This window comes from Nerophis lumbriciformis, linkage group LG17 (assembly GCF_033978685.3).
Source record: "Nerophis lumbriciformis linkage group LG17, RoL_Nlum_v2.1, whole genome shotgun sequence".
In the NCBI taxonomy this organism is placed as follows: domain Eukaryota; kingdom Metazoa; phylum Chordata; class Actinopteri; order Syngnathiformes; family Syngnathidae; genus Nerophis; species Nerophis lumbriciformis.
Genome location: NC_084564.2, coordinates 21,416,778 through 21,438,156, shown reverse-complemented (window position 1 = coordinate 21,438,156; position 21,379 = coordinate 21,416,778). Strand labels below are relative to the sequence as shown.

The 21,379-nt window shown below is 39.6% G+C and overlaps 1 protein-coding gene across 4 annotated transcripts in view; it reads left to right on the top strand.

Moving 5' to 3' along the window:
- The window catches only part of LOC133614687 (galactosylgalactosylxylosylprotein 3-beta-glucuronosyltransferase 1), a 263,687-nt gene that overhangs the window by 222,167 nt on the left and 20,141 nt on the right, over positions 1-21,379 (top strand). For 3 of the 4 annotated variants that reach the window (XM_061972849.2, XM_061972850.2, XM_061972848.2), the window contains 4 exons: positions 3,527-3,669; positions 7,627-7,698; positions 7,781-8,292; positions 21,045-21,341. In XM_061972849.2, coding sequence (XP_061828833.1) covers positions 3,558-3,669; positions 7,627-7,698; positions 7,781-8,292; positions 21,045-21,341 — 993 coding nt within the window. In that variant the 5' untranslated portion in view covers positions 3,527-3,557. The remainder of the gene's footprint in view (positions 1-3,526; positions 3,670-7,626; positions 7,699-7,780; positions 8,293-21,044; positions 21,342-21,379) is intronic. The other variant, XM_061972852.2, reaches the window with a different exon arrangement.

The window sequence follows — 21,379 nt, the reverse complement described above, 5'->3', positions numbered from 1 at the left end:
GCACACAAAAAGGTGAACATTTGTCAAAACATGCACGCCCACAGTGATGCTTGCGCTATTATCTTTTGTGATAAATGCACCACATGGTGGTGTCGTTATTAATACAGGGGGACAGCTGGCTGGCTGAGCTGGCTTGTGACTGGCTGCAAGCATCGATGTAATTTAATTGTGAACTCTGCCTGGCGGTACAGACGCCATCGTCAAATACAGTTGGGACTTGTGGCGTGTTGTTGTAGCAGCAGTCCATTGAACAAACTCGTGATTGTGGCGTTGCAGTCTAGAGAGTGACATGGAATGGTTGATTCAAACACATTGCCATCAACGTTATATTGCATCTATTTTTATTGACATCATTGTCAAAATCATCCCCCTTCCCCTCTGAAACAGACATAGTGATTAATTTGAATGACCGGGGTATGCATTTATGTTAACTCTGATCATTTTTCAATTCTGCAGCCCCCAGATCCCCGGCTTATAGTTCACGTGAAAATACTGAACACGTAAACAACACTTCAGCATTTAACATTGACACATCGCCTAGTTCAGAAGTTTAGTTACTTTTTCACACCTTGTTCCTGTTAATGAGACACATTATCTTAAATAACTAAAGTATCAAAAGTATCAATATTTTGATTTGAGAATCGATGTCAGAGCATAAAGATCTGGTATCGGCGGTATCGATATTTCAGTATCAATCCGCAAATTACTAACACTAAGTACATTCACTTTTGGTGCGGTGGCAGGGAAACTTTTTGTTGACCGTCTTCTACGACTTCTACGTCATTTATCTCGTTTTGCATCGTATCATGTATGTTCCTAAGTCTTTTCCATCATTTTGGTTGATTCTGTCATCTTTATTGTTCATTAATTAAAGTAAGTGCCTTTTTTATTTCATATGAAACAGGGCAATAAACACACCACAAATACATATGACGAGTCATAAATGTCAATCACCCCTTGTCTTAGCCCGCCGCGACGTTTGGGAGAACTTTTGAATTTATACGCCGTAATATTGAGCCAAAGACAGTCATGTACGTCATCAGAGTTGAGAATTGTCACAATTCTTCACCAAAATACTGTAGATGGTCTCAAAAAGAAATGGTGAACGAATGAGGAGAAAACAGTCAGTTGATTTCAAACTGAATTGGTTTTAATCAGGCCCTATATTTGCCAATCTTAAGGCCTCAGAAATATATATATATATATATATATATATATATATGTATATATATATATATATATATATATATATATATATATATATATACAGTGTATATATATACAGTGTATATATATATATATATATATATATATATATATATATATATATATATATATATACAATACAGGCCAAAAGTTTGGACACACCTTCTCAATTCAATGGGTTGTCTTTATTTTCATGACTATTTACATTGTAGATTGTCACTGAAGGCATTAAAACTATGACACCTGTGAGGTGAAAACCGTTTCAGGTGACTACCTTTTGAAGCTCATCGAGAGAATGCTAAGAGTGTGCAAAGCAGTAATCAGAGCAAAGGGTGGCAATTTTGAAGAAACTAGAATATAAAATGTGTTTTTAGTTATTTTACCTTTTTTTGTTAAGTACATAACTCCGCATGTTCATTCATAGTTTTGATGCCTTCAGTGACAATCTACAATGTTAACAGTACAGGACAACAGTTTGAATACACATTCCATATATATATACATAAATATATATATATATATATATATATATATATATATATACACATAAACATTACTAATTTATTTGACAAACAAAATAACAGTTCACATAGTAACAGAGTAAAGTCACAAATTAAATAGCTGTGGTGAGTCTGTCCGCATCAACAATTCCCTGAGTGGGAACAACAGCAACTCAGTCACAAAGTGGTAGGCCACGTAAACTGACAGAGAGGGGTCAGCGGATGCTGAAGCGCAAAGTGCAAAGACTTTCTGCACAGTCAGTTGCTACAGAGCTCTAACCTTCATGTGACCTTCCAATTAGCCCACATACAGTATGCAGAGAGCTTCATGGAATGGGTTTCCATGGCAAAGCAGCTTTATCTAAGCCATACATCACCAAGTCCAATGCAAAGCGTCGGATGCAGTGGTGTAGAGTCACTGGACTCTAGGGCATTGGAGACACGTTCTCTGGAGTGATGAATCACGCTTTTCCATCTGGCAATCTGATGGACCAGTCTGGGTTTGGAGTTTGCCAGGAGAACGGTACATTTCGGACTGCATTGTGCTGAGTGTGAAAATTGGTGGAGGAGGAATTATGGTATTGGGTTGTTTTTCAGGAGTTGGGCTTGGCCCCTCAGTTCCAGTGAAAGGAACTTTGAATGCTCCAGGATACCAAAACACTTTGGACAATTCCATGCTCCCAACCTTGTGGGAACAGTTTGGAGCGGGCCCCTTCCTCTTCCAACATGACTGTGCACCAGTGCACAAAGCAAGGTCCATAAAGACATGGATGACAGAGTCTGGTGTGGGTGAACTTGACTGGCCTGCACAGAGTCCTGACCTGAACCCGATAGAACACCTTTGGGATGAATTAGAACTAAGAGCCAGGCCTTTTCGACCAACATCAGTGTGTGACCTCACCAATGCACTTTTGGAAGAATGGTGAAAAATTCCTATAAACACACTCCGCAACCTTGTGGACAGCCCTCCCAGTAGAGTTGAAGCTCTGTAATAGCTGCAAAAGTTGGACCCACATCATATTGAACCCTATGGGTTAGGAATGGGATGGCACTTCAAGTTCATATGTGAGTCAAGGCAGGTGGCCAAATACTTTTGGCAATATAGTGTATAGATGTGTGTGTGTATATATATATATATATATTTATATATATATATATATATATATATATATATATATATATATATATTTATATATATATATATGTGTGTGTGTGTGTGTGTGTGTGTGTGTGTGTGTGTGTGTGTGTGTGTGTGTGTGTGTGTGTGTGTATAAATATATATATATATATATATATATATATATATATACTGGATATAAATGTAGCCCGGCCCCCGGCCACATTTTTTTAACCTAATGCGGTCCCCGGGTCAAAAAGTTTGGGGACCCCTGTTCTAAAGAGTTCCATCATGGAGACATGATTCTAAGGCTCCTCCTACGCCTCCTCCAGGGCTTCCTCCGACAGCGCTGACCTTCTTTTCGCTGGCAGTCATCAACTCCTCCTGCTTCACTAACCTCATTCCGCCAGCAGAACGCTATTCAATATCTTCAAATTAGCTCAAGTTCCACTCGTAAGCCATTCAATGTGCGTTACATTTCCTTGCATTAAAAATTCAGAAACATGTCTAGGTTTGTACTTTATGCATACGTTCATTACTGCGCAGTCTTCGGTCTCGACACAAAATACACAACAAAGTGGGCCCCAAGTATGGTTATTTTCGCTCCAGTTTTGAGAACTAAACCACAAGCATGAAATGACTGCGCTGCATAAAGTTGACTTGGTTCCAACATGGCTGACGCTCCTGTTCTGTTTGCCCGCAGGTAATGCCGAGCCAAATCACCAATCCTGGAGATGCCGAAGAGAAGAGATATTCTTGCCATCGTGTTGATCGTGTTACCCTGGACGTTGCTCATCACAGTTTGGCACCAAAGCGCTATCGCTCCGCTCCTCGCCATCCGCAAGGGTACGCACACGGCAGAGAACACTCCACACGCCATACCCACGCTGAAGTGGTGCTCCAACCTGACGCTGCACTTTGCGTTTCGACACGGAGTCTCACTTAGAGTGGGCACCCTCCTGCTGTGACCAACAGTTTTATCATCCAGTTGTCTGTTTCTAGTGCATAATTAAGCTCCCACTGGTCACTAAAATTATTCAATTACAGTATAAACAAAAACCAAACTGATCTTGCAGGAGTTTCGTGGTAAATGTAGACACTAATGTAGGCCACATGAACATACTGCAGTAACAATATTTAATTACCGGTAGCTAAAAATTAAGCTTCTCCATATATTCATACTTTTTTTCCATTACATATTTTTAATAACAATATAGTTATTATTGTTACAGTATTATGATTACAAATATTATCAGATTAGCTGTAGGCTGGTAGTATAAAAACTTACTAAAAATGGTACTGAAAAAAGTTATACTTTTTCAAGAAAAATAATCGATAAATTAAAAAAGTTTAAATTAGTTAATTTAATTGATTTATTTAAAAAGTTGTAAAATAGTAAGCATATTAATATTATTATTATTATTAATATTGTTATTTAAAACTTTAGATATGCATATGCTGCATTTAAATAAAATCATACTTTTCTAAGAAAACGTATCTTTAAATTTAAAGCCTTAAAATTATATTTTTCAATTGAATTAAGAAGATGTAAAAAATTAGCTTATTATTAATAATAATAACAATAGCTTGAACATCTAATGCACTGAAAAAAATCATACTTTCCCAAGAAAAATGTGTAAATTCAAAGCTTTAAAATAGTGTTATTATTTATGTATTTATGTATTATTTGGTTGTAAAAAAAAAAAAAAAAAAAGTATGCTGATTATATTATCATCACAATCATTATTAGTAATGTTGTTACTCAAAATATTAAATGTTGTTACTCAAAATATTAAAAGCACATGCTGCACTGAAAAAAATATTTATTTTCAAGAAAATAAAATGTACCTACAATGTCCAATCTTTATGAAATTGAATGGTGTTTTCATATTTATTTAAAAATACTTTTAAATGATTATTATTTAAAACTTTAGATATGCATATGCTGCATTTAAATAAATTCATACTTTTCTAAAAAAAAAAACGCATCTTTAAATTCAAAGCCCTAAAATTATATTTTTCAATTGAAATAATATGCTGTAAAAAATAATGATCGATTTATTATTATTAGTAGTAATAACAACAATAGCTTGAAATATGCATGTAATGCACTGGAAAAAAATCATACTTTCCCAAGAAAAATGTATAAATTCAAAGCTTTAAAATATTTATGTATTCTTTGGTTGTTAAAAAAATAAAAAAAATAAAAATAAAATTATGCTGATTATCATCACAATCATTATTAGTAATGTTGTTACTCAAAATATTAAAAATTAAAAATAAGCAAATTTGTTTTCAAGAAAATAAAATGTACCTATAATGTCCAATCTTTGTGAAATTGAATGTTTTTATTTATTTAATAATACTTTTGAATTAGTATTATTGTTATTGTTAATATTGTTTTTGTTGTTTTACTAACTGTATATTACATTGTGCAAAATCTGTATGCTGTAAATCTATTATTACAAAATATAAGTGGAATAGTGGTAGCATTGTTTCTATTCTTATACATAAATACATTTGAAAAACTGAAAACAATACATATTTATCCATCAACACATTATTTACAGTAAAAGACTAATTCCCATTTTTAGTAATAATGATAATACTAAAAAAACTGTCAGAAAAAAATACTTTAATCAACCACATCATATCTTTTACCATATTCTCCCTTCTCATCCCCAGCCAATCAAGTTATATTCGGTATCTTATTTATATTTTTTCCAATTTCACTGACTACCATTCACCGCTAATCAATTTCAGGGTCCATTTAAGCGGTTTGATATAATAAATGTGTCCACCAATTAGCCTAATGGAGCCTCAGCAACATGCAGTCAGAGTCATTAGTACATTATACTCATGAGCTTCCCAATCTCTCTCCTGGGACAGAAAAACAACCACCAGTGTAAAATGTCAAGTATGCTGCAGAGTAAACAAACCAAATTAGCTGGACGGCAAATCAATGTGACTTTGTCCTCTGCTTATGATGTCACCTCCACAAACAATGAGTCTAAACAATGTGCAAATGCTGTCACATAATGTCACTTTTAATATCTGAGGCAGCGAGGGGACGCATGAAGAAATAAATAACCTCTGTTATTTAACCCCGACTGCAGGCCGCATTTTTTTGTGGGCTCTCATAAAAGAGGAGCTGCAGGTTTTTTTTTGGCAGAGTCGGTGCTGGCAGGCTGTGCTGAGCATCTGGCCATCAGCAGATTGTGTTAATCTAGCGGCCGCAGAGAAAAATCCTCTTTATGTCTCAAGTGCGAACAGCTTCAAGGATGAACTCTGACAAAGATTTATTTTAGGCGTGCCACAATAAATTGACGTTAACGACGTTAATGGTTCTATAATCCTTTTCATATAGGACCTCAAAACCATGGCTGCTGGATGTGTACAGGAAGTGACCACTTATTTGATAGTCTGTATTCATGCACGTGATATGAGATTTGTGCTGTCACCAATATATTAATCTGATTGTAATCCTGGTATGTGTGCATTTTCAGATAAACTGCACCAAAAAATTAAATACAGAGAGAAAATCCTCCTGCAGCTGCTGTGCGATATATAATAATACATTTTCAACACAGTAAACCCAGAAAGGTCTTTACTGGAAAAAAACGTAGTGTAAAGGTGATTTGCCTTTAGTATGTAATCCTTGTTATGACATGGAAAAACAAAAACACAAACAATTTATTTTTCTAAAAAATTCTAAAATACACTATATTGCCAAAAGTATTTGGCCACCTGCCGAAAAAAAAAAACATATATAAATTGCACTGGAGCCCGGCCAAACTATGAAAAAAACTGCGACTTATAGTCCGAAAAATACGGTAATAATACATTTCCAATTTAAGTCGTCCAAAACTGTCGTAACACAGTAAACCCAGAAAGGTCTTTACTGGAAAAAAACGTAGCGTAAAGGTGATTTGCCTTTAGTATGTAATCCGTGTTATGACATGGAAAAAAAAAAACACAACCAATTTATTTTTCTAAAAAATTCTAAAATACACTATATTGCCAAAAGTATTTGGCCACCTGCCGAAAAAAAAAACATATATAAATTGCACTGGAGCCCGGCCAAACTATGGAAAAAACTGCGACTTATAGTCCGAAAAATACGGTTATAATACATTTCCAATTTAAGTCATCTAAAACTGTCGTAACACAGTAAACCCAGAAAGGTCTTTACTGGAAAAAAACACAGCGTAAAGGTGATTTGCCTTTAGTATGTAATCCTTGTTATGACATGAAAAAAAAAAACACAACCAATTTATTTTTCCAAAAAAATTCTAAAATACACTATATTGCCAAAAGTATTTGGCCACCTGACTGGAAAAAAAATAAAAATATTCCAGAGATAACAAAATGTGGAAGCGCTGTGAATACTGTCTGGATATAAGTAAACCTGTCCATTGCTTTACTGCACTATTCCGACAACATAGACAACCTGTGAAATATCCTTCCTGATGGAGGTGGTGTCTCAACCTGCTGAAATAAGCCCAGAAAAGTCCAACTGGTGCAACTCCTCGTCAGTTTCCGCGTTGTTGCCGAATGTCATGATCGCAGACCGCTTGAAGGAGCCAGACGTTGGCCTCAAGCCCCCCGGAGAGGTGTAGGCAAGCAACAACGCCGCCCACAGCCTGACCACAAGCTTCAGTGAAGCACACCGATGTGGCGACGCGGATGAAATATTCATCCTTTAAAGCCGGCCGATGAAAGGTGGCAATAAAGATAAAGTTACAGGAGAGATAACCACAAGAGTATGCATCCTCTCATAGTGCCTGCTTTCACTCTTTGCAGCCTGTCACCACCTAGTAAAAGAGATCTTTATCATTCCAGAGAGGCTTGCAGTCCGCCACCACCGACTCTCAGGTATACTTTACCCCCACCGGGTCTAAGTCGCCTGAGGACAGCCTACAAAGAGCAGCAATAACGCGTCTTCTCCCATCTCCAGATGACGGCGTGGAGGGCAAGAGGGAGGCCGGAGGCCAGGCGGGAGACTCGAAGGAATACTGCGCCTCAGATAAGGACATTGTGGAGGTGGTGAGGACCGAGTATGTCTACACCCGGCCTCCGCCTTGGTCGGACGTGCTGCCCACCATCCACGTCATCACGCCCACGTACAGCCGACCCGTGCAGAAGGCCGAGCTGACCCGGCTGGCGAATACCTTCCTCCACATTCCCAACCTGCACTGGATCCTGGTGGAGGACTCCCAGAGGAGGACGCCGCTGGTGACGAGACTCCTCAGAGAAACGGGGCTCAACTACACCCACCTCAATGTGGAGACGCCCCGGAACTATAAGCTGCGGGGGGACACTCGGGACCCCAGGATCCCCCGGGGGACCATGCAGAGGAATCTGGCGCTGCGGTGGCTGAGGGAGACGTTCAACGCCAACAGCAGCCAAGCCGGGATTGTCTACTTTGCGGACGACGACAACACTTACAGCCTGGAGCTGTTTGACGAGGTTCATGCTGCTTTCTTACTACATTTCTCCACTTTGTGTGGCCCTGAACAACATTTTGTTTGTGGCCCCATTTTAGCCTAACCTAACATACTCAGTGGCCTAGTGCAGTGTGTTTCAACCACTAGTGTGCCGCGGGATACAGTCTGGTGTTCCGTGAGATACAGCCTGGTGTGCCATGGGAGATTATGTAATTTCACATATTTCGGTTAAAAACATTTTTTGCAAACCAGTAATTATAGTCTGCAAATTATGTGTTGTTGTTGTTGAGTGTCGGTGCTGTCTAGAGCTCGGCAGAGTAACCGTGTAATACTCTTCCATATCAGTAGGTGGCAGCCGGTAGCTAATTGCTTTGTAAATGCAGGTAAAAAGGTGTCTTATGCTTAAACCAAAAATTAACAAAAGGTGAGTGCCCTTAAGAAAAGGCATTGAAGCTTAAGGAAGGCTATGCAGAACGAAACTAAAACTGAACTGGCTACAAAGTAAACAAAAACAGAATGCTGGACGACAGCAAAGACTTACTGTGGAGCAAAGACGGCGTCCACAATGTACATCCGAACATGACATGACAATCAACAATGTCCCCACAAAGAAAAAGAAAAACAACTAAAATATTCTTGATTGCTAAAACAAAGTAGATGCGGGAAATATCGCTCAAAGATAGACATGAAACTGCTACAGGCAAATACCAAAACAAGAGAAAAAGCCACCAAAATAGGAGCGCAAGACAAGAACTAAAACACTATACACCGGAAAACAGCAAAAAACTCAAAATAAATCATGGCGTGATGTGACAGGTCGTGACAGTACACCTACTTTGAGACAAGAGCTATATTGATGCATGGTTGGTTATGGTTTAAAGTCATATCCAACAATTGCGACAATGACTTTTAACTGTCAACTGAGTTTATGTTTTCTGCTGGTGGTGTGCCTCCGGATTTTTGCAACGCAAAAAATGTGCCTTGGCTCAAAAAAGGTGGAAAAACTCTGGCCTAGTGGTTAGAGTGTCCGCCCTGAGATCGGTAGGTTGTGAGTCCAAACCCCGGCCGAGTCATATCAAAGACAACAAAAATAGGACCCATTACCTCCCTGCTTGGCACTCAGCGTCAAGGGTTGGAATTGGGGGTTAAATCACCAAAGATGATGAACAAGGGGATGGGTCAAATGCAGAGGACACATTTCACCACACCTAGTGTGTGTGACAATCATCATTGGTACTTTAACTACATTTAATATTCTTATTTACTATTATCATTATTAGACTCATCGAGGGGTATTCCAGGTTCAACAAACAGAAGTCTTACCCTTAGGAAAATCTGAGAACAGCTGACCTGCATTACAGTAGGAAGGCCCCATTTGTCACGACTTACCTGACACATGAAACGTGACGAATTTGGGGCGGGCACGATCCCCTTTAGCCGCCAGGTGGTAGTAGAGTGTTGAATATCTTAAAGTGTGTTTTGTGGCAATTCTAACTTTCTACATGTATTATGCATGTCTTTACCTACTCAGTGGCCTAGTGGTTAGAGTGTCCGCCCTGAGATTGGTAGGTTGTGAGTTCAAACCGAGTCATACCAAAGACTATAAAAATGGGACCCATTACCTCCCTGCTTGGCACTCAGCATCAAGGGTTGGAATTGGGGGTTAAATCACCAAAATGATTCCCGGGCGCGGCCACCGCTGCTGCCCACTGCTCCCCTCACCTCCCAGGGGGTGATCAAGGGTGATGGGTCAAATGCAGAGAATAATCTCGCCACACCTAGTGTGTGTGTGACAATCATTGGTACTTTAACTTTAACTTTAACTTTAAACCATTTGACTATGGATATAATGTATTTACCCATGGGGCTCGTTATATCAGGTAGGTAGGTAGGTAGGTCTTTATTGTCAGTGCACAAGTACAACAAAACTTTGTTTTCAGCACAAACCTGTTCAAGATTAGACAAACAAACAGTGTACAGGGTTACAGAACAGGAACGCTGACGGGTCGCCACAAGGCGCCACGTAAAAGATGGGAAAAAGGTAAACGCTGGGGAAGGATGAGTAAAAAAATTACTCCATAGCAAAGCACATATACATATTACAACATACAACTCGAGACTTGCAATAGAGGGGAGGGAGTGGGGGCTACGGTGGTGGGCTGCAGCTCTTCAGGCGCTGCCCAGCCGTCCACCACTCCTAAGGGATTCGCGTCAAGGGCTTTGGATGGGGTGTGGGGTATGTTTGTGGCGTATATTTTTGGTGGATGCATGTGTGTGTAAGACCGCCGTGTGTCTCTGTTCCGCGGCCTTGGTATTCTTGTCAGTCAGTCCAAAGTCAACAGGTGTGTGTCCATGAGAGACAAGAAAGGAGTTTGTTGTGTCTCCGCCGCACTGTCCTTTGGGAGAGTCTTGAAGCCAGAGAAACAATCCAAGTTAGAATGTTTTGTATGCGAGTGAAAATAAAATTCTGCTTTTCACTCAAAATTTCCTACGACTGGTCCTCAAATTCATCCTGCATGATTGTATATGTCTTATGACAGTGTTTCTTAACCATAGGGCCAGTGTCCGATGTTAGCCATGAGCACCTCCCAGGGGGCCGCCAAGAAAATATCTGTTTCTCAGCTGTTTTCCATATGGGCCGCAGCTGTATAGTCAGTCAGTTGTAATGCACGTTTCCACCATGTGTGGCAGTAATGACAATCTCAAAACAGAAGAATTCTGAAGACCCTTCTAAGCGCAAAAATTATGACTAAAGTGGTGATGCTGTATTTTCATTTGCACTTTATTTTTTGACACTTTCGTTAAGAAACATACTCATTATTAATTTAGGTTATTTATTTTAGCACAACATAATTGTATGTACATGTATTGTTTGTCACTTATTTATGAGTCCCTTCTTATGCAGTATATTTGGTTAGTACTTACTTTTCTAATCCGCCTGACCTAAGACTAAGGTTTATGTCAGGGGTGTCAAACGAACAGGTTTTATCCGGCTCGCGGGATGAGTTTGCTAAATATTAAAATGAGCTGAAATTTTTTAATGAAAGAAACTGCTGTTCTAAATGTGTCCACTAGATGTTGCAATGGCAATTATTTGTATCTTTGTAAATTATGCTACATATGTAAAAAAAAAAAAAAAAAAACCCCACATTTTAGTGCACCAGTCGAGGAAAATGATCAACCTACATAAATAACATCCTGTAATTTGATTTTGATATAATTTTTGTATCTTGATAGATTGAAAATTAACACCAATGAATTGACTGATGAACATGATCACATAATGTATTCAGAAAGTATAAATAACGACAAATAAAGGTACAAACCCTGTTTCCATATGAGTTGGGAAATTGTGTTAGATGTAAATATAAACGGAATACAATGATTTGCAAATCATTTTCAACCCATATTCCGTTGAATATGCTACAAAGACAACATATTTGATGTTCAAACTGATAAACATTTTTTTTTTGCAAATAATCATTAACTTTAGAATTTGATGCCAGCAACACGTGACAAAGAAGTTGGGAAAGGTGGCAATAAACACTGATAAAGTTGAGGAATGCTCATCAAACACTTATTTGGAACATCCCACAGGTGTGCAGGCTAATTGGGAACAGGTGGGTGCCATTATTGCGTATAAAAACAGCTTCCCAAAAAATGCTCAGTCTTTCACAAGAAAGGATGGGGCGAGGTACACCCCTTTGTCCACAACTGCGTGAGCAAATAGTCAAATAGTTTAAGAACAACGTTTCTCAAAGTGCAATTGCAAGAAATTTAGGGATTTCAACATCTACGGTCCATAATATCATCAAAAGGTTCAGAGAATCTGGAGAAATCACTCCACGTAAGCGGCATGGCCGGAAACCAACATTGAATGACCGTGACCTTCGATCCCTCAGACGGCACTGTATCAAAAAGCGACATCAATCGCCAAAGGATATCACCACATGGGCTCAGGAACACTTCAGAAAACCACTGTCACTAAATACAGTTGGTCGCTACATCTGTAAGTGCAAGTTAAAGCTCTACTATGCAAAGCGAAAGCCATTTATCAACAACATCCAGAAACGCCGCCGGCTTCTCTGGGCCCGAGATCATCTAAGATGGACTGATGCAAAGTGGAAAAGTGTTCTGTGGTCTGACGAGTCCACATTTCAAATTGTTTTTGGAAATATTCGACATTGTGTCATCCGGACCAAAGGGAAAGCGAACCATCCAGACTGTTATCGACGCGAAGTTCAAAAGCCAGCATCTGTGATGGTATGGGGGTGCATTAGTGCCCAAGGCATGGGTAACTTACACATCTGTGAAGGCACCATTAATGCTGAAAAGTACATACAGGTTTTGGAACAACATATGCTGCCATCAAAGCGCCGTCTTTTTCATGGACGCCCCTGCTTATTTCAGCAAGACAATGCCAAGCCACATTCAGCACGTGTTACAACAGCGTGGCTTCGTAAAAAAAAGAGTGCGTGTACTTTCCTGGCCCGCCTGCAGTCCAGACCTGTGTCCCATCGAAAATGTGTGGCGTATTATGAAGCGTAAAATACGACAGCGGAGACACCGGACTGTTGAACGACTGAAGCTCTACATAAAACAAAAATGGTAAATAATTCCACTTTCAAAGCTTCAACAATTAGTTTCCTCAGTTCCCAATCGTTTGAGTTAAAAAAAAAAAGGTGATGTAACACAGTGGTGAACATGCCCTTTTCCAACTACTTTGGCACGTGTTGCAGCCATGAAATTCTAAGTTAATTATTATTTGCAAAAAAAAAAATAACTTTATGAGTTTGAACATCAAATATCTTGTCTTTGTAGTGCATTCAATTGAATATGGGTTGAAGAGGATTTGCAAATCATTGTATTCTGTTTATATTTACATCCAACACAATTTCCCAACTCATATGGAAACGGGGTTTGTAGAATACTATTAACCGCAACATGTAAGTGTAAAAAAAAAACAACAACATTATTGGTCGCCAGTTAATCATAAGGCAAACATTATGATTTGTACAATTTCAGAATGTGCTTGTTCTATTTTTTAACAAAGAAAACAATCTGAAGTTGTCTTTATTTTTAAGTTATCGTGCCATGATTTTACCAGTCCGACCCACTTGGGAGTAGATTTTTCTCCTTGTGGCCCCCCCATCTAAAATGAGTTTGACACCCCTGGTTTATGTGTTAAATAAATAATAATCTGTTTGATTAACACATGATTTTGCCTCATTTGACAAGATTGTAAACTGTAAGTAGGTTAAATATACGTATAGTAATTATTGATTGCTATTCCAATCAAGAGTGGGAGTATTAATTCCGTGGTAATATTTAAGTGGACCCTGGTGTTCGGAAGGTTAAGAACCCTTGCCTTATGATTAACTGGCGACCAATCCCACTTCCACCAGTGTTCTTAATAAAGGGTTAAATAGTGTACGAGCTCAGCAGCCACTTAGCTATAGCGAGAGAATAGTGTATTGATTAGGAAGCGGGGAAAAACAGCTTCAAAGTGTCCTTATTGAGTCTATTTTTGAGTCCATTGTTATTTTGTTCTTTATGGGAAACCAATGGCAGCATAGATCTGTGCTCACTCATTGTAGGAATCTGTCGTGCCTAATTGTCTCGCACCGTCCATCCAGTATTATTTTTGCTCCTAACAAGCAGGACATTTATCAGCCACGTAATCAGCACATCTACCGGCCAGTCGTCCATCTTGACAGCCGTGGAACACAACAGACTATGGGATTTCGGTTCAGAGTGTCAAGTATTGACGGCGTCTGCCATTACCTTTCTCTGGACTTCAGCCAAAGTGCTCCGTCTCCTTCAGAGACGCTCCAACAGGCCTATTTATGTGGCGCAGTCATGGCCCTGAGGAGGAGAGGACAATAAAAAGAAAGACAGAAAGGAATCAGACTGATCGGTTATCGTTTTTCTAACAAAAATAAAGTTTTTCCTGTTGAAAAATGTGTTCAATTTAAATGAACGTAGTAACATTGAATTAGATTTAGCTAAGGTTAAATTGGATTTAAAACATTGTATTAATTATTCAAATTAATCAGTTCCAGCCTTTATTAAGACTTTTTCTTAAACATTTGAAAAAAACTCAGGCTAAAAATGGGTTGAATAACAATTAAACAAATTAATTCTCAATTGTTTTACGCAAGTATAAAAAAGGAGTTAAATGATTCCAAAATTACAGCAACACAACCCTAGAATCGTATTGCTGCTCTGAATGTGAGTCGGTCATATTCACTTACTTTTCTGTTGATGTTCAAATCCAGTGTGACGACGTTTATTTATTTAGTATTTAGAGAAAAAAAAACTCATGGGAAATATTGGAAATCATATTTTTCTGTTCAAGGGTCAACCTGAAACAATCATAAAAACTATTCATCTTGCATTTGTCCACATTACATTTTGAGAGAGAATTAAAGTGCAAGGATAACTGACACACGAGAGTAAAAATAAGTCGAGCACTGCAAAATGTAAAAAAAAAACCACTGCAATTGTACTGCTTTTAAATTTGTTAAATTGTGTACCTTTGCATAAATTACATTTTTTGTTGATTGATTGTTGTAAAATTAGATGTTGCTCAATTTAAAATCTAATATGATTTCTGAAATTTAGAAACCATTTTTAAAATTAAAATCAACCTTTTTTGGGGGGTTTTCTGAGTGGAATCGACCACTTTAAAACCTTTATTGGGAATGTTTCAACTGTCACACAAGTGAAAAAATAAATTAGAAACTGCAAAATGCAAAAATAAAACAAACCACTGCTTCATGTTAATTTGTGTAAATTTGCATCATACCAAATTTTGCTGTTAATCTTTAAATCCAGCGTGATGTCCGAGTTGTTCATATTTAAACAAATATGAATCCATTCCAGAGTTAAAGTTAAAAGTTAAAGTACCACTGATAGTCTCACACACACCCCCTGGTTCCACCCCCTGGGAGGTGAGAGGAGCAGTGAGCAGCAGCGGTGGCTGCGCTCGGGAATTATTGTGGTGATTTAACCCCCAATTCTAATCCTTGATGCTGAGTGCAAACTGTGGCTATGATAACACCTTGAAGAATATAAATTCTTCCTAAGAGTGAACATGTGTAAGTTCCATACAAGTGTAAAAAATGAGTCAACCATTGTTTGTTTATAATAAGTTATAGCAAAGAAATTTAGATGCTGCGGACACGTTAGCTAGCATTAGCTGTAGCGAGCTGACTAGCCCAGCTTGTAGCAGCCCTAAGCGGCCTACAAGCCACGGTGAACCGGTTGAGACGCATTAAAGGGGAACATTATCACAATTTCAGAAGGGTTAAAACCATTAAAAATCAGTTCTCAGTGGCTTATTTTATTTTTCGAAGTTTTTTTTCAAAATTTTACCCATCACGCAATATCCCTAAAAAAAGCTTCAAAGTGCCTGATTTTAACCATCGTTATATACACTCGTCCATTTTCCTGTGACGTCACATAGTGATGCCGATATAAACAAACATGGCGGATAGAACAGCAAGTTTATAGCGACATTAGCTCGGATTCAGACTCGGATTTCAGCGGCTTAAGCGATTCAACAGATTACGCATGTATTGAAACGGATGGTTGTAGTGTGGAGGCAGGTAGCGAAAACGAAATTGAAGAAGAAACTGAAGCTATTGAGCCATATCGGTTTGAACCGTATGCAAGCGAAACCGACGAAAACGACACGACAGCCAGCGACACGGGAGAAAGCGAGGACGAATTCGGCGATCGCCTTCTAACCAACGATTGGTATGTGTTTGTTTGGCATTAAAGGAAACTAACAACTATGAACTAGGTTTACAGCATATGAAATACATTTGGCAACAACATGCACTTTGAGAGTGCAGACAGCCCAGTTTTCATCAATTAGTATATTCTGTAGACATACCCTCATCCGCTCTCTTTTCCTGGGGGTCTGGCGGCAGATTTCTTTGACTTTATCGTTGGAAATGCATCTGCTTTGAGTGTCGCAGGATATCCACACATTCTTGCCATCTGTGTCGTAGCATAGCTTTCGTCGGTAAAGTGTGCGGAACAAACGTCCAATTTCTTGCCACTTTTGCATCTTTGGGCCACTGGTGCAACTTGAATCCGTCCCTGTTCGTGTTGTTACACCCTCCGACAACACACCGACGAGGTATGATGTCTCCAAGGTACGGAAAACAGTCGAAAAAACGGAAAATAACAGAGCTGATTTGACTCGGTGTTTGTAATGTGTTTGATAAAATGGCGGATTGCTTCCCGATTTGACATCACGTTGTGACGTCATCGCTCCGAGAGCAAATAATAGAAAGGCGTTTAATTCGCCAAAATTCACCCATTTAGAGTTCGGAAATCGGTTAAAAAAATATATGGTCTTTTTTCTGCAACATCAAGGTATATATTGACGCCTACACAGGTCTGGTGATAATGTTCCCCTTTAAAGATGAAGCTCTTTAGCTAGTCCTACACCCCAGTCTACCGGACATCACAACTTAGTCATTGTGGACTCCATCACCCGAAATATGCAGTTTAGTGAACCAGCCATAATTAAGTGTATTCCCGGGTCCAGATCACCCGTTAGTGAAGCTAGTCTTAGGGAACCTAGTAAAAATGTACGACAGACTAATCGCACCACTAGCTATGTGAACATAGTTGTTTACACGTCAGCTCCAATGACACTAGGATGAGGCAGTCAGAGATTACAAAGACGAACGTAGCTCAGACTTGTAATCTGTCTCGGCATCGAGTACTTGTCTCTGGCCCCCTGCCTACGAGAGGCAATGATGAGAGGTATAACAGATTAATCTCCCTTAACAAGTGACTGGCTAGTTTTTGTAGAGAACAGGGACTAACGTTTGTTGATAAGTGGCCCCTGCGATGAGGTGGCGACTTGTCCAGGGTGTACCCCGCCTTCCGCCCGAATGCAGCTGAGATAGGCTCCAGCACCTGATCACCCCCTGCCCCTGACCCCGAAAGGGACAAGCTGTAGAAAATGGATGGATGGATATATAACATAATTAATAATAATAACAATTGTTTTTATTTATAACGCACTAAAAGTGCTACAGATTGGAGAGAAAACAAGCATGATTCATTTAAAATGAGAACCAACATGGACTTTTTAGTAAAATTATTATTTAAAAACATACGTATTTAAGTTTATTGAAAAAATGTATGTCACGGATATGCATTTTTCGAACTTCTTGTTAAAAAATGACAATAAAACACTGCGGTCTTGCTGCGTAGACTGCCAGTTAGCTTTTTTTCCCTAAACAATTTGATAGAAATAGTCCACAAAGTCAAAATAAATTACAGTGAAATTGTGCATTGTGTCATTAAATTGCAAGCAATTAAGGACAACAGCAACTTTGTACAACTGGAAATAGACAGGAAATACAGTAGGAAGGGAATTGTCCACTTTAGCCGCAGTAATGTTGAATATCTTAAAATGTGTTTTGTGGCAATTCTAACTTTGATCGTCCGTTGTGCCGTAGAGTGGCGCTTCCCATCATTTTCAGCTGACTGCATTGCAAAATGATTAATAATAATAATAGATTGTATTTGTCAAAAGCACTTTCCATTGAGCAAACAACCTCAAAGTGCTACAGTGTATTAAAAAAATAAATAAAAAGATAATACAAATAAATAAAAATATAAACTAGAACTAGCACGCATATATCTAAAAAAAAATTGTTTTTTTTTAAAAGAAGGGTTTTTAAGCCTTTTTTAAAAGCATCCACAGTCTGTGGTGCCCTCAGGTGGTCAGGGAGAGCCTTCCACAGACTGGGAGCGGCGGAGCTTTGTCCTTGGAGGTTGGAGGAGGTTAGTCTAGGGCGGTATAGCTCGGTTGGTAAAGTGGCCGTGCCAGCAACTTCAGGGTTCCAGGTTCGATCCCCACTTCCGCCATCCTAGTCACTGCCGTTGTGTCCTTGGGCAAGACACTTTACCCACCTGCTCCCAGTGCCACCCACACTGGTTTAAAAATGTAACTTAGATATTGGGTTGGGTTGGGTTATAAATATAATTCACTTCACTTCACTTCACTAGTCTGTCCGGAGCGGAGTTGTCGTGTGGAGGATTTGGGGGTGAGCAGTTCTTTGAGATAGAGGGGGGAATTTCCATGGAGGCACTGGTGGGTTAGTAGGGAGACTTTGTATTCGATCTTGAGTGGAACAGGAAGCCAGTGAAGGGCTTTGAGAACTGGTGTGATGTGGTCGTATTTCCGCACTCTCATCAGGATCCTAGCAGCACTATTATGTAAGTATTGCAGCTTCTGGATGTTCTTGCTGGGGATCCCGACAAGAAGTTTAGTTGCAGTAGTCTATTAATCCCCGCACTTTTCTCTCACGCGAGAAACGGCAGTAGGACAGCAGAAGAGAAGCGATGGGAGAAGCACAGTGAAAGGACTGGAGAGGGAGGAGGAATTGGGCTCGAGTCCGGCAAGTAACGATTTGAATCAGCCAACATTATTCATATAGTCTTCCTTTCAAAACAACACAACAAAGACAACATACACATTCCGATCAAGCTCCTGCATTCCAAACAACTCCCTTATCGTGAGACGGCACAAAGCCGCATAACAATTTAGCTCCGGTTTATCGTCTCTGCATCCCCGAGGATTGTGAATCCAATGCCTTTGTTCTTTCTTTTGTTTCTTTCTTCTTAAACATCCTCCCATCGATGGGCAATGCATGAGTAAAAACACCCTGATTAGCGTACAGTCCTATTCATTTGATTGGCTGCTAGCAGTAAGGGATTTGTGCCAAGCCTGATTATTTGCTATATGTCCGTGCAACAAAGTATTGGGATGAATCACATACTGTACGCACGGTTTATAATTACAACGCCCACCTGTCCCTTTAAGAGCTCATTAAGACCGAACATCCTGACAATTTGTATCTCGGTGCCAGGCAAAGTAAACTCCCAACCCGACAATTCCCCCGCAGCACCCGGTGTGCCTTCATGCTGTTCCAAAACGGCCGCGCTCCTCTCTGATCTGTCGAGGTTTTTCTGACCGCAGAGATCACACGGCCGTCTGACGCGGAGGCTGACGTGAAAAAAAAAAAAGCAAAAAAGAAAAAGGCCTATTTGGCAAAGCGGGGGATTTCACAAGCACATATTGCTTTAATTAGCACGAGTGGCATGCAGATTATTTCCGTCTTTTCTCTGCACTTTTATTTTACAAAGACTACACGCAAGGGAAATGATTGATTCAATGAATCAATCAATCAATCAATCAATCAATGTTTATTTATATAGCCCCAAATCACAAAAGTCTCAAAGGGCTGTACAAGGATTGAAACTTTTATTAATAGATTTCACAGTACAGTACATATTCCGTACAATTGACAGAGGTGGGTAGAGTAGCCAGAAATTGTACTCAAGTAAGAGTACTGTTACTTTAGAGATTTATAACTCAAGTAAAAGTAAGGAGTAGTCACCCAAATATTTACTTGAGTAAAAGTAAAAAGTATGTTGTGAAAAAACTACTCAAGTACTGAGTAACTGATGAGTAACCTGTTCGTTTAATGATGACGGCAACAAATAATGCACAAAAACATAAAAATAGCAATGAGCAAATTCAGAGCCAGGAATATCTCTTAAGCAACTAAAAACAATAATATATTAAATAAAAATATATTAAAATAAAAAAATTAAGGCAAATTGAGCCACAATAACTTAACAGCACCATAAGCTTAGTAGGCAGAGATTACAAAGGAAAATAACAAGTTAGCCTTTATGCAAACCATAAACTGATAGGTGTGGGCTGCATCTGGGAACACACTGTGCACTTCTGATTGGTGTGTGTGTGTGTGTGTGTGTGTGTGTGTGTGTGTGTGTGTGTGTGTGTGTGTGTGTGTGTGTGTGTCTCTCTATGAGGCTGCAGTGTGTTAATAAATGTCCCCACGCGATGTACATTTGACAGTGATTCATAGCAGGGAAGCTAACATCAGCCTACGGTGACAGCCAAAATATCTACTAATGTTACTTACCGCCATGTGCTTCCTCAAATTTGACGTTGAGTTCATGTAAGCTTAAGCTTGTTGCCGCTGTAACTTTATGTGCAGTTAATCACGTGACCGCATGGCTCTGTTTGATTGGTGAAACGGAGTCAAACGTCACCAGTGACTGCATGTGATTGGTGAAACGGAGTGAAACGGCAAAAGGGTCTTTCATCCCTACAGGTTTCCCTGCAAAACAGGCTTGTAGGGATGAAATAGCCTCTTGTGTTTCAACCATATATATATATATATATATATATATATATATATATATATATATGGTTGAAAAACACTGCTGTAGTGTATTGCAGACACACAGCATTTTGCTCACTATAGAATTAGAGATTTTGCTTGAAAATTATTAATTTGGGGAATTTGACTAATTTAGTGCATGTAAGTTTACTGAATTAGCAGTGTGAGCAGGTTGTGGAGTAACCAGAGTGTTTCTAGTTCGAATCCCGCTTCATCAATGTTGTCTCCGGGCAGCCACAGTGTACTGAGCTTGTTTTTATTGTCTTTACATAAGACCTGCGGGCTGATTGTCACATGGTTGAACAGTGCGTGTGTGTGTGTGCGTGCGTGTGTTTGTGTGTGTGACGTGCCTTCATCTAACAACGTGTCAGCTCCACACAGCATAATGGCGGGGTCACCGCTTGTTGTCTTTCACCGCATGAATAATAGCAGCAGCTCTAAAAAGCCTGCGTCAGTGTAAGTGTCTCGCTGTCTTGTACGCTTTTTTTCACATGACTAATTCCCCCTCCACCTCCCTCTCGCTCAGATGAGATCAACTCAGAAAGTTTCCGTGTGGCCCGTGGCCTTTGTGGGCGGCCTGCGCTACGAGTCGCCTAAGGTCAACGCGGCCGGGAAGGTGTACGGTTGGAAGACGGTGTTTGACCCCCACCGGCCCTTCGCCATCGACATGGCCGGCTTCGCCATTAACCTGAGGCTCATCCTCTTCAAGCCTCAGGCGTACTTCAAGCTCCGCGGGGTGAAGGGAGGTTACCAGGAGAGCAGTCTGCTGCGGGAACTTGTCACACTCAGCGACCTGGAACCCAAAGCGGCCAATTGCACTAAGGTACGTTTTATGCTTATTTTACTTTATGCTGCTTTTAC